This window comes from Drosophila kikkawai, chromosome 3L, assembly GCF_030179895.1.
Source record: "Drosophila kikkawai strain 14028-0561.14 chromosome 3L, DkikHiC1v2, whole genome shotgun sequence".
Taxonomy (NCBI): Eukaryota; Metazoa; Arthropoda; class Insecta; order Diptera; family Drosophilidae; genus Drosophila; species Drosophila kikkawai.
The window spans coordinates 21,244,429-21,257,670 of NC_091730.1; the positions used below are offsets into that span (position 1 = coordinate 21,244,429).

At 42.7% G+C, this 13,242-nt stretch overlaps 1 protein-coding gene across 2 annotated transcripts; it reads left to right on the forward strand.

Moving 5' to 3' along the window:
* Positions 1–5,288: 5,288 nt before the first annotated feature.
* Cbl (E3 ubiquitin-protein ligase CBL) lies at positions 5,289–12,780 on the forward strand. 2 transcript variants are annotated; one of them, XM_017172938.3, is made up of 6 exons: positions 5,289–6,159; positions 7,250–7,657; positions 7,717–7,841; positions 7,909–8,030; positions 8,090–8,224; positions 10,305–11,833. In XM_017172938.3, exons 1-6 carry the CDS (start codon positions 5,606–5,608, stop codon positions 11,691–11,693), a joined length of 2,733 nt encoding a protein of 910 aa, XP_017028427.1. In that variant the 5' UTR covers positions 5,289–5,605; the 3' UTR covers positions 11,694–11,833. The 2 variants fall into 2 exon arrangements, with proteins under 2 accessions (XP_017028427.1, XP_070141269.1); XM_070285168.1 differs by lacking the exon at positions 10,305–11,833 and adding an exon at positions 12,709–12,780 and having other exon boundaries at positions 5,295–6,159.
* Positions 12,781–13,242: the final 462 nt, after the last annotated feature.

The window sequence follows — 13,242 nt, forward strand, 5'->3', positions numbered from 1 at the left end:
CAATAATTGAGTCACTTTCCAACCAATAGCTAATTCTGACTCAACCAATAAACATACACTTTCAATTTCTCTTCACAAACTCAAATAGAGCTACAGTGGCTCCACTGTAACTCCATGCAACTTCAAAAATTGTAATTTTCTGTTACATAATTTTCTTCTTCATCAACATTACCAGGTCACCAAGACCTCCGCCATAACACTTCTCGTCCCTGCGAGACAGCTGTCATACTGCTACAACATTTCCTCTAGTGGGACACTGACGCACATCTCCCGATGCCGTCCACATTCTATGTTCCACTCCGGAACACCGACGCGCATTCCCTGATGCCGTCCACACTCTACATAAGTTCCACTCAGGGACACCGACGCACATTCCCTGATGCCGTCCTCATACTATTTCCGACGCACATTCCCTGATGCCGTCCACATACTATCTCCGACGCACATCCTCCAATGCCGTCCACATATCATTTCCCATTCCGGGACACCGACGCACATTCCCTGATGCCGTCCACATTCTACATATGTTCCACTCCGGGACACCGACGCACATTCCCTGATGCCGTCCACATACCACTTCCGACGCACATTCCCTGATGCCGTCCACATGCCACTTCCGACGCACATTCCCTGATGCCGTCCACATGCCACTTCCGACGCACATTCCCTGATGCCGTCCACTACTATTTTCGACGCACATTCCCTGATGCCGTCCACAAACCACTTCCGACGAGCATTCCCTGATGCCGTCCACATATAATTTCCCACTTTGGGACACAAAGTCACCTTGGAATTCTTCCTATAATTCTCCAACTAATTGCTCTCCACAATATTGTCGCAAACTCCTCTTAAGAAGGCTAAATTATTTATTTCTTCTTCCAACAATTTGATTGGATAATTCCATTTAATTTTTTTTTTTTATTTTTTTTTTTTTTTGAGCAAAACAAACACAAAATAAGAATTGGCTCACCCATCTGATTAACCAAACCTTTACTCTCGTCTATTTGACGTAAGTATGTCTACGCGCTTCTCCTTGTCCATTCCATGAGTACGACCTTTGGGACACACAGAGGCCACATGTCCAACTTCGTCGCATCTGAAGCATCTAATGTTTGGACGATCCTTCGCTTCGGAACCGCTGCCTCCATTGTACATCTTTCCTTTTTCGTGTACCTTCTCCATTCGAGCACGGCATTGGGCATACTCGTGTCCCACTTTTCCACAAAAATGGCACTTCAGCTGCTGTAGTTTTTTCCTCTCCGAGTATTCATCCGGTTCGTGTTTGCGTTTGTTGAATGCGTACGCCTGCAGCTGCCGATGTAGCTCATTACGCGTTGACACATTGGTGGTAAAAACACAACGCAACAAATTATTGTCGATTTGTGCCATGTGAGCTAAAGCAATTGACACAGCAATCTCCTCCATATCCTTAGCCTTCCACTTGGACAGTAGTAGGGTGACTATGCGGTTGCCATACTCAGCATAGCTCTCTCCGGACTTGGGACGCCCGTTAAGAACGTTCATCACTGCAGCAGCCGTTGTCTCAATGCCCACGAATCGTTGGATGAATAATTCCTTGAATTGAGTCCAAGTGATGCCGGCGAAGCATATCTGGGAGAGCCATTGAGAGGCACTGCCTTCCAGCGCCTTGCTGAGAGTGATCACTAGTGCGCTGCCTTCAACGATGTTGTCTGCGAAAATCAAATCAGTCGTCGTGCACCAAGCTGATGCATCCGCTCCAGCACCATCGGGATTGAACTTGGGCAGTGTCACATGCGTTGTCCTCCCGTCCGACGCCGGTGCTTTTGGTGTCTGCATGGTTTTTATTATTTCCATTAAATTTCTGTTTTGTTTCTCCAACGCGGCCATATATTGGATCGGGCTTTGTTCAGGTGGCGGAGCCGATCCCACTTCTGATGTCAGAGGCGCGATAGTTTCGTCCATATTCATATCCTCGCGCGGTAGCACAGCGAGTTCCGTTGCCGATCGTTACCAAACCAAACTAAACTTCCACTCCCTTCTCTCCATCCATCTATATCTTCTGTCCACGTTCTTAATTCAGTTGATCTATATACCTCTCTTTCTCTCCTATGACTTTCGGTAGCGCGACAACGGACCTCACTCGCCAGCAGAGACTGCGCTCGTCTCTGCTGCTATGCCTCGCGATGCGCTTCTTAGAAAAAGCGTACTTCCCCGAATTCAGACTGCTCTCGTCTCTGCTGCTATGCCTAGCGCAACGCTTCTTAAGAGAAGCGTTCTTCCCAGAATTTATCTCCGACATATATTTAATTTATTTACTCTCCCTTGCTCTATCCTGAGCTTCACCTAATTAAATATACATATGTACATACATACATAATCGTCTGCAAGTCGACGCTCCAATATTTGGCAATTTTTCCGCCTCTCCTTATCTCCGCTATTTTGCACTTGCATACGACAAGTGCACAAATAGACATACATACGTATTGGTTCCAAAATACAACACCGGTCAATCACATAAGTCCAGATCAATAAAATAATTTGTAAATTATTTTATATTAAAATTCCAACTAACGAATTAAGTTAGAAATCCAAGTGCGCTTCCGTATCCGCACTAGTGTGACCGTATTTTCGTAATTCCGTATTTAATTCAAATATTCTCGATTTAAATTCCATACGAGAAAAATACAATTTTCCACAAATAATTATATATAATAATTATTTCAAAAATAATTATTACGAGTCCGATTGGTTCCTAAATTCCCAATCAAACTTCGACACATAAATTTTAATACCTATTTATAGTAAAAATTATAAAGAAATATCCAGAATGGCTCCTTCAATTTTAGACAAATTTACTTTGATCTGTGACCGTCTAAGTCACTTCGAGTCCCGAGTCTGCAATCCAGCAGCGCCCACTCCATCCAAATACTCTTGCCAAATCCATCTCGACCAAGTCCGAGCGCTATGGGATAAGGTCGAGAAAGAGTACGAAGATTGTTCAGAGCTGATTTCAGTTGGGTTAGAGGGCGCGGAGGACACCTTGCCTACTCTTAAGGCAAAATACGACTACTCCTATTTTATTTACGAACGGTGTGCCGCCCAGCTCATGGAACAGATCGATACGATCTCCTCCAAATCGTCTCCAGTCCAACCTCCTGCGCCCCAAAATTCCTTTCCGTCTGGCTGTCGGCTTCCTCCGTGCGAAACGGAAGTTTTCTCGGGCGATTATCTTCGCTGGCCGACTTTCCGGGACCTTTTCACAGCGGTCTATATCGACAATCCTACGCTGACCCCTGTAGAAAAGTTGTTCTATTTAAATGCCAAGACTAGTGGTGAAGCTCATTCCATAGTTTCCAATTCGCCACTCACCAATGACGGTTTCCGCTCAGCATGGGGAAACCTAACTGAGCGTTTCGAAAATAAACGCGCGTTGGTGAACAGCCAACTGAAGAAATTACTGAACATTCAGTCCATTGAACGTGAGTCCTCGGCAGCCTTGAAGGAGCTGCAAAATACAATTCAAAATTGCCTCACATCCCTAACTCTGTCCGGCCTTCCTACGGATAATTGGGACTGCCTCCTGGTTTATTTGTGCTCCACGAAGCTTCCAAAGCTGACGCTTTCCTTATGGGAGCAATCCTTAACAAATAAAACCGATATTCCGTCGTGGCTAGAACTCGATTCTTTCCTTACTGAGCGCCATAGAACTCTGGAAACCATCGATTCTCTCCAGCCTCCTACGATATGCCTCCGTTCGTCTAAACCGACAATCTCCGACCAGTCGCCACGAGTACTACAATCCTTTAGTACGCGGATTGTTCACTTATCCAAAAGATGCGATTTGTGTTCTGCAGAGAACCATCCAGTGCGTAAATGTCCACGCTTCCTTCAAATGACGATAGAAGATCGTACTTCATACATTGAGAAAAAGCAGTTGTGCTTAAATTGCTTTGCAAGCGGTCATCCACTCCGTAATTGCACAAGCGCCCACAACTGTCTCACGTGTCACGGTCGGCATCACACATTGTTGCATCCAAGCAACACTTCATCCAGTGTTCCGAATCCTCGTGATGACGCACCACAAATTCCTGCACCCATCCAAAGAATTTCCTCGTTCTCCACACGAGTGCCTACTTCTGCCGATTCCAATTACTGGGTTCCATACGACGATAGCAAGAGCAGACGTTCCCGAGGTATTTTATCCTACCAATGCCGAGTCTGCCAAGGGAACCATCCTCTTCGGAAGTGCCACCGTTTTCTCCGGCTTGATGCGAAGAAACGGCTCCAGACAGTCATCGACAGGAAGTACTGCGTCAACTGCCTGGCCCACCACCATTCCGGAGGATCCTGTCGAAGTAGCGACCGATGCCAGTCGTGTGGACAGGATCACCACACCCTTCTACATGCCGACGAACGCTCAGCGTTATCCTACGCTTTCCAGAGCTAATACTTCCTGGTACTTTTGCTGCGTATCCTCGCAAGGGGGGGGAGAATGTTCACGCCAGAAAGGCGCTTAATTTCGGGAGGCAGTGTGATCCCGAACGCTCTCCTTTTCTCTCCCTCTTCCTCTGGACTTCCAGTCCAAAGAGCTTCAAATCCGCTCTCCCTAGCTATAGTTTCTTTTGTATAGTTTAGTACCGATTTACCTACGACTAAATAAACATCCCGACGCACGTCGCGTAAAACCCCGACAAGTCTACGTGTTATTATTTATCGAGTGCATTTCAGCTTAAAGCCGCCCCCCTCCATCACAGAGGTTTACCAAACCGAGTTTTCAGAAGATGTTCTCGATGCATATGTTTAAAATAAACATTAAAATAGAGAAACAATAAGAAACAATTGTTCATATTTTTTAAATTGACAATATTTTTTTAATTTTAGGGGGTAAACTGAATTTTTTTAGGGGAGATTTCAGCTTTTTGAAATTTTTCAGGGGAGCCAATCCTTAGTAGAGCAGCAAAAAATCAATTATTTAATGTTTTTACGGACGAAACATAGATAGTATAATTTTTTTATTTATTTATTTTATGCCAACAAATAATCTATCATATTTAATAATTTTAATATAAAAAGCTCGAAAATTAATATGATGGGAACGGCATATAATTTCGGTTCATCTGTTTGTAAAAAAAATCGTACTTTATTTGTGTTTTACTTAATCTCTTAGATCTAATATAATTAAAATTAATTATAACTAAAAAAATCATATTCGTTTAAAACATAAACTTAATTAAAATAACGATAGTACAAAAAATATCGATGCTCTGAAAAAATGCAATCTTCAATAGTATCGATGGTGCTCCGATGTTTTGCCAGCACTAATACCATCGCGAAACGGTCACTCTAATCGAGAAAGCAAAATTCGGAAATAAAAAAAACTCGAAAATTAAATAAAAAAAGAACGTCGCCAACCACGCAGTCGGAATAGTTATGATTGCGGGCAGTTACGGATTACGCTAGCCAACGGGATTACATGTCGCGAACGCGGGGGAAGTCGGGCTAGAGGAAAATCACTCGCAGCCCACAATCACCACTACTACTACGCAGAGGGAGCAACAACAACGCAGCAGCAGTAGCAGCGAGAAGCAGAGGCAGAGGGGCAGCGCAGCGGCAGAGAGAAAAGATGGCGACGAGAGGCACTGGGACTCGTGTGCAATCGCAGCCAAAGATTTTCCCCTCGCTGTTTTCCAAGCTGCACGGCGCCATCTCGGAGGCGTGCGTCTCCCAGCGCCTGTCCACCGACAAGAAGACGCTGGAGAAGACGTGGAAGCTGATGGACAAGGTGGTCAAGCTATGCCAGCAGCCCAAAATGAATCTGAAGAACTCACCGCCGTTCATACTGGACATCCTGCCGGACACGTACCAGCGTCTGCGGTTGATCTACTCCAAGAACGAGGACCAGATGCACCTGCTCCACGCCAACGAGCACTTCAACGTGTTCATCAACAATCTGATGCGCAAGTGCAAGCAGGCCATCAAGCTCTTCAAGGAGGGCAAGGAGAAGATGTTCGACGAGAACTCCCACTACCGTCGCAATCTCACCAAGCTCAGCCTGGTCTTCTCGCACATGCTCAGCGAGCTGAAGGCCATCTTCCCGAACGGTGTCTTTGCCGGCGATCAGTTCCGGATTACCAAGGCGGATGCGGCCGACTTCTGGAAGAGCAACTTTGGTAACAGGTGAGCAGGAGGAGGAGGCTAGTCAGGAAGGATTAAGTGACAATGGAGACATAATTGGAAGGCTTAAAAGCCCACTAGAAGTCTGTTTATTTGTTACAATTTTGGAGTCTTGAAAATTTAAAGTCTTGCAATATTTGTGCATCTTCTAAAAACTTTTAAATCATCTTAATAAGCTTGTGAAAGGTATATTATTTGATGCAAGTCGAAGCCAATTAGGGGCTTGTCCCTTTAGATATATTACTTAACTTTTTTATTGTCATTATTAAGTTAATTGTTATTAAATACTTAACATATTCGTAGATATTTTATTCGAATTGAATTTATACATTTCTGGTGAATTTTGTTTTATCCGCAACTTATTCCACATTATTCAATTGTACTTTGTAATAATATTTTATCAATGTAATTCTAGGCATCCCTTATTTTTCTTGATTTCCTTAAAAACCTGTTTTTTTTTTATTTAAAATTGTCATTTATCGGTCTTAGATACTCACAATTATCATATTAAAAACAAGTCTTTATATGAATTTATTGTGGAAGTTAGGCTTAATCGTTTATTGAGAAAGTGACTTTAACTTCTGTTTTTGACATTTCTTAGACAATTTTGTCTCTTTTAAACAAAGTTTGACATAAATCTTTTCACCAGCTATGAATTTTCTTATCTCAGTGGCTCATAAACCGGTTTTTTCCGGCTTAAATAGCTTGTTATGGTTTCAGATAATTGTAGATACTAAACACTAGAAAGCCAGAAAATATATGTTTTCTTTATCAGTAAAATTGCTGGTAATTTAACCTAATTAGGTTATATTTAAACATAATATTTCGAATTAAATTTAATGGGGTACATCGATCATAGCAAAATTGACGAAGTTATGCAGAGTTGAACGAAGTTCGTTTGGTGTTCAGTATATGAATATCACAAAGTTCAAAGCACTCTCCTAAAAAATGTAATTTTGAAAATCGGTGGACACGATAACAATATTGACAATCTTGCACTTCAACTGCTTCAAAATATTCCATTAATATGTATTTATTTACACATATTGTATATAATGTATTTTAATGATAATTTACTTACACTTACTTGCAGCACATTGGTTCCGTGGAAGATCTTTCGGCAGGAACTCAACAAAGTCCACCCGATATCCTCCGGCTTGGAGGCAATGGCCCTGAAGACCACCATCGATCTAACCTGCAACGATTTCATCTCGAATTTTGAATTTGACGTGTTCACACGACTCTTCCAGCCCTGGGTGACGCTGTTGCGCAACTGGCAAATCCTGGCCGTCACCCATCCGGGCTATGTGGCCTTCCTCACCTACGACGAGGTGAAGGCGCGCCTGCAGCGTTACATCGGCAAGGCGGGCAGCTATGTCTTCCGGCTATCCTGCACACGATTAGGCCAGTGGGCCATCGGTTATGTGACTGCCGAGGGCGAGATACTGCAGACGATTCCACAGAACAAATCCCTGTGCCAGGCTCTGCTCGATGGCCACCGGTGAGTAATACTACTAGTCTTATGTTGCTTGTGGCTGTAATAGGAATTCTTGATTGCAGCGAGGGCTTTTACTTGTATCCGGATGGCCAAGCCTACAATCCGGATCTGTCGTCGGCCGTTCAAAGTCCCACCGAGGACCACATAACCGTAACCCAAGAGCAATACGAACTATACTGTGAAATGGGTGAGTTGAAAGCGCTCCCATCGCTCCTTCAAGTTACTAATAACTGTTTTATTTTTGGGCTATGCAGGCAGCACCTTTCAGCTGTGCAAGATCTGTGCGGAGAACGACAAGGATATACGCATCGAGCCCTGCGGCCATTTGCTGTGCACGCCCTGCCTCACCTCCTGGCAGGTGGATTCCGAGGGACAAGTAAGCTCAGAGCCCTATAAGGTGTTGTGCTCATTGTAATCCAATTTGCTTTCCTGCAGGGCTGTCCCTTTTGCCGGGCCGAGATCAAAGGCACCGAACAGATCGTTGTGGACGCCTTCGATCCGCGCAAGCAGCACAACCGGAATGTCACCAATGGGCGACAGCAGCAGCAGCTGGACGACGACGACACTGAGGTATAGTTTTGTTCACAGCCTGATCATCAGCCTGATCCGCCTGCTCCGCTGCCGCCTGTGCTGCTATCTATTTATATATATATATATATATATTATTACTCTTATGATTACCCTTGGTTCGTTTATATATATATACATTATATATTTTAGATTTTACAACTGCTATTGTTTATATAAGTTTAATGTTTAGCCTGCAGAGATGGCAGTTGCAGTTTTCGAGTTTAGTTTTTGTTTGTTTTAGCTGTAACATATATTACGAATTATTAGCCAAACTCATGCAACTAACTCACACACACGCAGCACACGCACATCCACTCGCACACACACACACATACACAAGCATAACGTAGTTGAAATTCTTTGACCGGAAGTGGCTCATCAGCCTCCGTTCGTGCTCTCTCTTCCTCTGCTGCTGGTCTGTTGGTTTGTTCTGTGTGCGCGTTGTTCGCTTAGTTGTTTGTTCTTCCTCTCTCACGCTCTCACTCTTTCTCTATCGATCACTCCTCTCCATCTACACATCCGTTCGTTCGTTCGTTGGTTCGTTTGTCCATGAATCACACTTAATCGGTTCGATCCGCTATTGTTTGCACTTTTGTACATAATACTAGTAGGCACTAGGCTCTATGGAATTTATGATTATCTGTATTATCTCTTGTATTTCCCCCGATTTTCTTCTGTGTATCCCGCAGTATTTTTTGCATCTCTTAGAATCATGGTCCTACATTCATTTAACTCCGTTATGTGTTTATTTCATTTTAGTTTTATTGTTTAATACTTCCAAAGATACATTTAGTTTGTAGTAGCGTGCGATTACCTTTCCCCCTCCCGCTCCACCCATCAATCAATTCAGTTTTATTTTTACGTGTAAAGCAGCCACAGGGCTGCCCTAAGACTGTAATTTATTATATTAACAACAACAAAACAATGAAAGGAAAAGAAAACAAAAAAGCTAGCTTAGTTAGATTTTATGTAAATTAAATTGGAATTTATAATTTAAAACAAAAAAAAAATATATAAATATATAAACGAAAAGTATTAGCAGAGAAATTTAGAAATCAATAACTCATCTTTCGGCTCATTTCGTTAATTTAAACATAACACTAAAGCAGATCGCATACATATAAACACATACGTTAATGATATATTTATATATATATATTTAATACATTTAATGCAATTTTTATACATTTTAGCGTTTAGTTTTTTATTTCCTTAATAAGTTTACGGCTAAAAAACGAAACAAAACAACACACAACCACAAAAACAAAATTGAAACAAAACAAAATATATGCTTAATACGAATATTTAAATATTGGTTTGAATTGATCTTTTATGTTTTTCCCCCATATTTATTTAGCTCTGTTTATCTACCACTAGCGACCTGTTCTTATTTTCCCTACGATTTTCTGTTTGAAGATGTGCATGCCCAGCATTTCCACCAAAAGCCAGCGGCATGCTCTTTGATCGGCAAAAAGAAAAGCAAACGAGATAAATCATTATTTTGCTTAAGGTTTTTCTACAAAAGTTCGGTTGGATTCACGCTCAGATGGAACATCAACTCACAGTCTTGACTCATTTCGATATTCTCATATAATTCTTTTGTTCTAAAGATTGATAGCCAAATAGTTTCGATTTCTGCATTAATAATCGTTAAGAAAAAAGTTATTTTGTAATAGTCGATTACTACCTACATTGTTATATCGAATGACTAGGGTTTTTCTTAATTTTTCAAAACTTTCTTTTACTGAAAATTTGCTTTTAAAATGGTGCAGAATTATTAACTTATCGATAACAATTGAAGTCTAATTTGAAATCGATTATAACTAAGCTTATATATCGATCAATTTCATACAATTTTAAATAAATAGTTTATAATTATTAAATAAATTATATTTTTTACTTATTTGTTTCTTGTTGAAATTTAAATTAAATCCTTTTTTAAACATTCGGTTTATTTTGTCTTAAAAAACTTTATAAACCCTTTTCTGTTCCTTAAAATACGCAATATTCCATACCTGGGCTCCAACTGAACTGTTAGGAGAGAAGCATTAATCTGACCTTTGTTTCTAAATATGTTTAGGATATGGGCGACTTCAACATAGCCACCTCATCGCTGCACGCACTCAGCACATCTTCGACGGCGACGGCAGCGGCCGAGAAGCATAGTCCGCACACATCGCCGCGATTGGGACGACGCAGCACCACGCCCAGCTTGATGGCCGTGCAAAACGATCTCTATGCGGGTGGGACGCCCACTCTCAGCCTGCCCAGCAGCTCCGTTGCCGGCACCTCATCTTCATCGTCGTCATCCTCCTCCTCCTCCTCCACTTCAGCAGCAGCTGCAATAGCAACCACATCCTCCTCCTCCCAGCAGCAACAGCAACCGCAGCCCTCGGCTCCGCCGGCTTCAGCTGTACTGAGCAATGGCGGAGGAGGATCAGGAGGAGGAGGCGGGATCAGCGCCAGCCAGAAGACCACCAATCGGATGAGTGCTCCCCTGATCGGATCCTGTGTGACCAATTCCACCTACGGTCATAAGTTGCCGCCGAACTCCAGCAGCAGCAGCAACGCCAGCGACAATGCCTCCAGTACGAGTTCATATGCTATACTGCAGAACCTGCAGGAGAGTGGAACGCAGGCAGGTGGATCAGGATCAGGAGCATCTGCGGCTGCGGGACCATCAGTAGCAGGAGCAGTGGCTCCTCCGCTGCCGCCCAGGAAATCCTCGCCTGGCGTGGAGACGCCTAGCAAGGCCACAGCACCACCGCCACCGCCGCCCTGCAGCAGCAAGAGCATCGACAACATCCAGTGCAGCTTGGACAACGTGCCGCCCCAGACGACAGCGCCACCGATTCCGCCACATGTCTCGCCCAGCGTGGACACCTTGGCCGAGGATCTGATGCGACAGCAGCGCATAGCCACTAGTACCACGTCGCCGGTGCTCTCCCTGCTCGATGAGGATATTGTGGAGGTGGGTCCGGCGGAAACTATTAGCGGTGTGATCGATACCCGCCCCCTGGAGGCGCGAGGTGTCACCCTGACCCGACAGGACTCGGCCACCTCGCACTACACGCAACTGTGCACCACAAGCAGTGGTGGTGGCACCGCCGCAGCGGCTGCTGCAGCTGCTCTGGCCAACGGAAAGAAGGCTACGCCGCCCAAGCAAATCCAAACCACAACGATGACAACGGCGGCGTCCAAGGCGGGGCCGATAACGGGCAATGGGGGCAATCCTCACCAGCAACAGGCACAGCAATCCCAGCAGCCACTGCTCTATGCGAACGTGACGATCAATCAAAAAGACTGCGGCAACGTGCCCTACGAGAACATAAACCTGGAGTACATAGCCAGGCTGATGAATGCCGGCTACTCCAAGGAGAACGCAATTACCGCCTTGGGGATCTCGCGGAACAACATCGAGATGGCCGGCGACATCCTGCGCGAGTTTGTCTCCAAGAACAGCGCCTGAAGTGATTGTTAGATGGGAGGAAGAAGCAAAAGCAACCAAAATCTCTTTAGTCGAACTTCTCTAACTCGAAACAAAATTGTTTAATTAATTATTTAATTTTATTAATGGAAAATCTTAGGTATTTGGCACTAGTTTTTATTTAATTTTATGTGTAGGTTGTTATTTAAAAACAAAAAAAGGAAACCATTATGGATTTGGTGAAAATATTCGACTTTACCTTAAATATTTTCGATTTATTAGTCTCTTTTCTGAATTAAAATTATAAATGTAAAGTAGTAAAAGGTATTAATTTCTTAGTCAAGACAAATTAAGGCCTTTTTTTAAACGAATTTCTTGTGTAAAATTCCATATTTAAACTAGTTTTACATAAGATAAAGAAACAAGAAGATTAATATTTTAGGTTCTTTAACCAAAAAGCCTTTTTGAGTGTTTCCAGAAATTGTTTAATTAAAAGTAGTTTTGGAAATTAAATATGCATAAAAAAAAGAAAAACATAATTGTAAAAAATGCAGTCGTTCAACGATGTTACTACATTTTTAAATGAGTTAGAGAAGGTTCGACTGTTAAAGGAAAAACAAAAAACTCAAGAAATTACTCTTTCTGAAATCAAGGAAACTAATCGTCGCTTTAGGAGCACCTAACTCTTAGATTCACACCCCCAAACACACACACACACCTGCCCCGTAGTTACGCTAAGTTAGCCGATGAGCCCCAGGAGAAGATGATTAATGCCCTAAGAAGAAGTCCCTTACTTGGCGTAGCCAGCACAAGCAATTCAAGTTTTCCCCCAGTTCGAAAAAAAGATAAAAATAAAAACATAAGATACGAAAATTAAGCACAACCCCTTGGATATCAAATATAGCTATGTACACTTAAAATTAAGACTATCTAACTTCTTCCTATTAAGAGCAACCAGAAATTATAAGAAATATAGCTCGTATATACGCAGTTCCGGAAGGAAAAACTTGCCCACCCCAAATTCAAATTTTCTCTTTCTCTCTCTCTCTTCGTATAGGATAACAAGAAAAGACAAGGTCAGATCTGGTTTATATATATATTCTATCCCAGCTAGATCGACAATGCTTTCGTTCACCTTCACACCCATATGTGCCCATCCTATAAGTAGTCCCCCATTTCATCCAAGAAGCAAATCCATCGTAGGAGATTCAGAATCGAACACAGCCATTAAATGAAATGCCTTCGGCGGCGGCGATCGCCCCAAAAAACACAGAACCCTGAGTTTCCCCCCTAACACCAAATATGAGCAAGGATAACGAAAGCCCAGGCTAAGGACACACCCAACCAGATCCGATGCACTATCAAGTTTACCTCGATTTTTTATACAATGCTCGAAACGTTTTTGTAATTGTAATTGTAAGTTCGAATCGAATCAATTATAATCTCCCCACACAAAAATAATCACAATTCAATTTGTATTAACGAGAATCCCTTTTTACAGGCTTTATATGTATATGTATATGTATATGGCAATCGATGGTCCATCGGTTGGTTTTTAAATTCCTCAAAAGTCAAATGTCAAATGTTCTAG

Excerpts from the sequence above, each read along its gene's own strand:
- Cbl (XM_017172938.3), top strand. The coding sequence starts at position 5,606 with ATGGCGACGAGAGGCACTGGGACTCGTGTGCAATCGCAGCCAAAGATT. Across the intron at positions 7,658-7,716 it reads GCTCTGCTCGATGGCCACCG|CGAGGGCTTTTACTTGTATC; the intron begins GTGAGTAATACT and ends TCTTGATTGCAG. Across the intron at positions 8,225-10,304 it reads TGGACGACGACGACACTGAG|GATATGGGCGACTTCAACAT; the intron begins GTATAGTTTTGT and ends AAATATGTTTAG.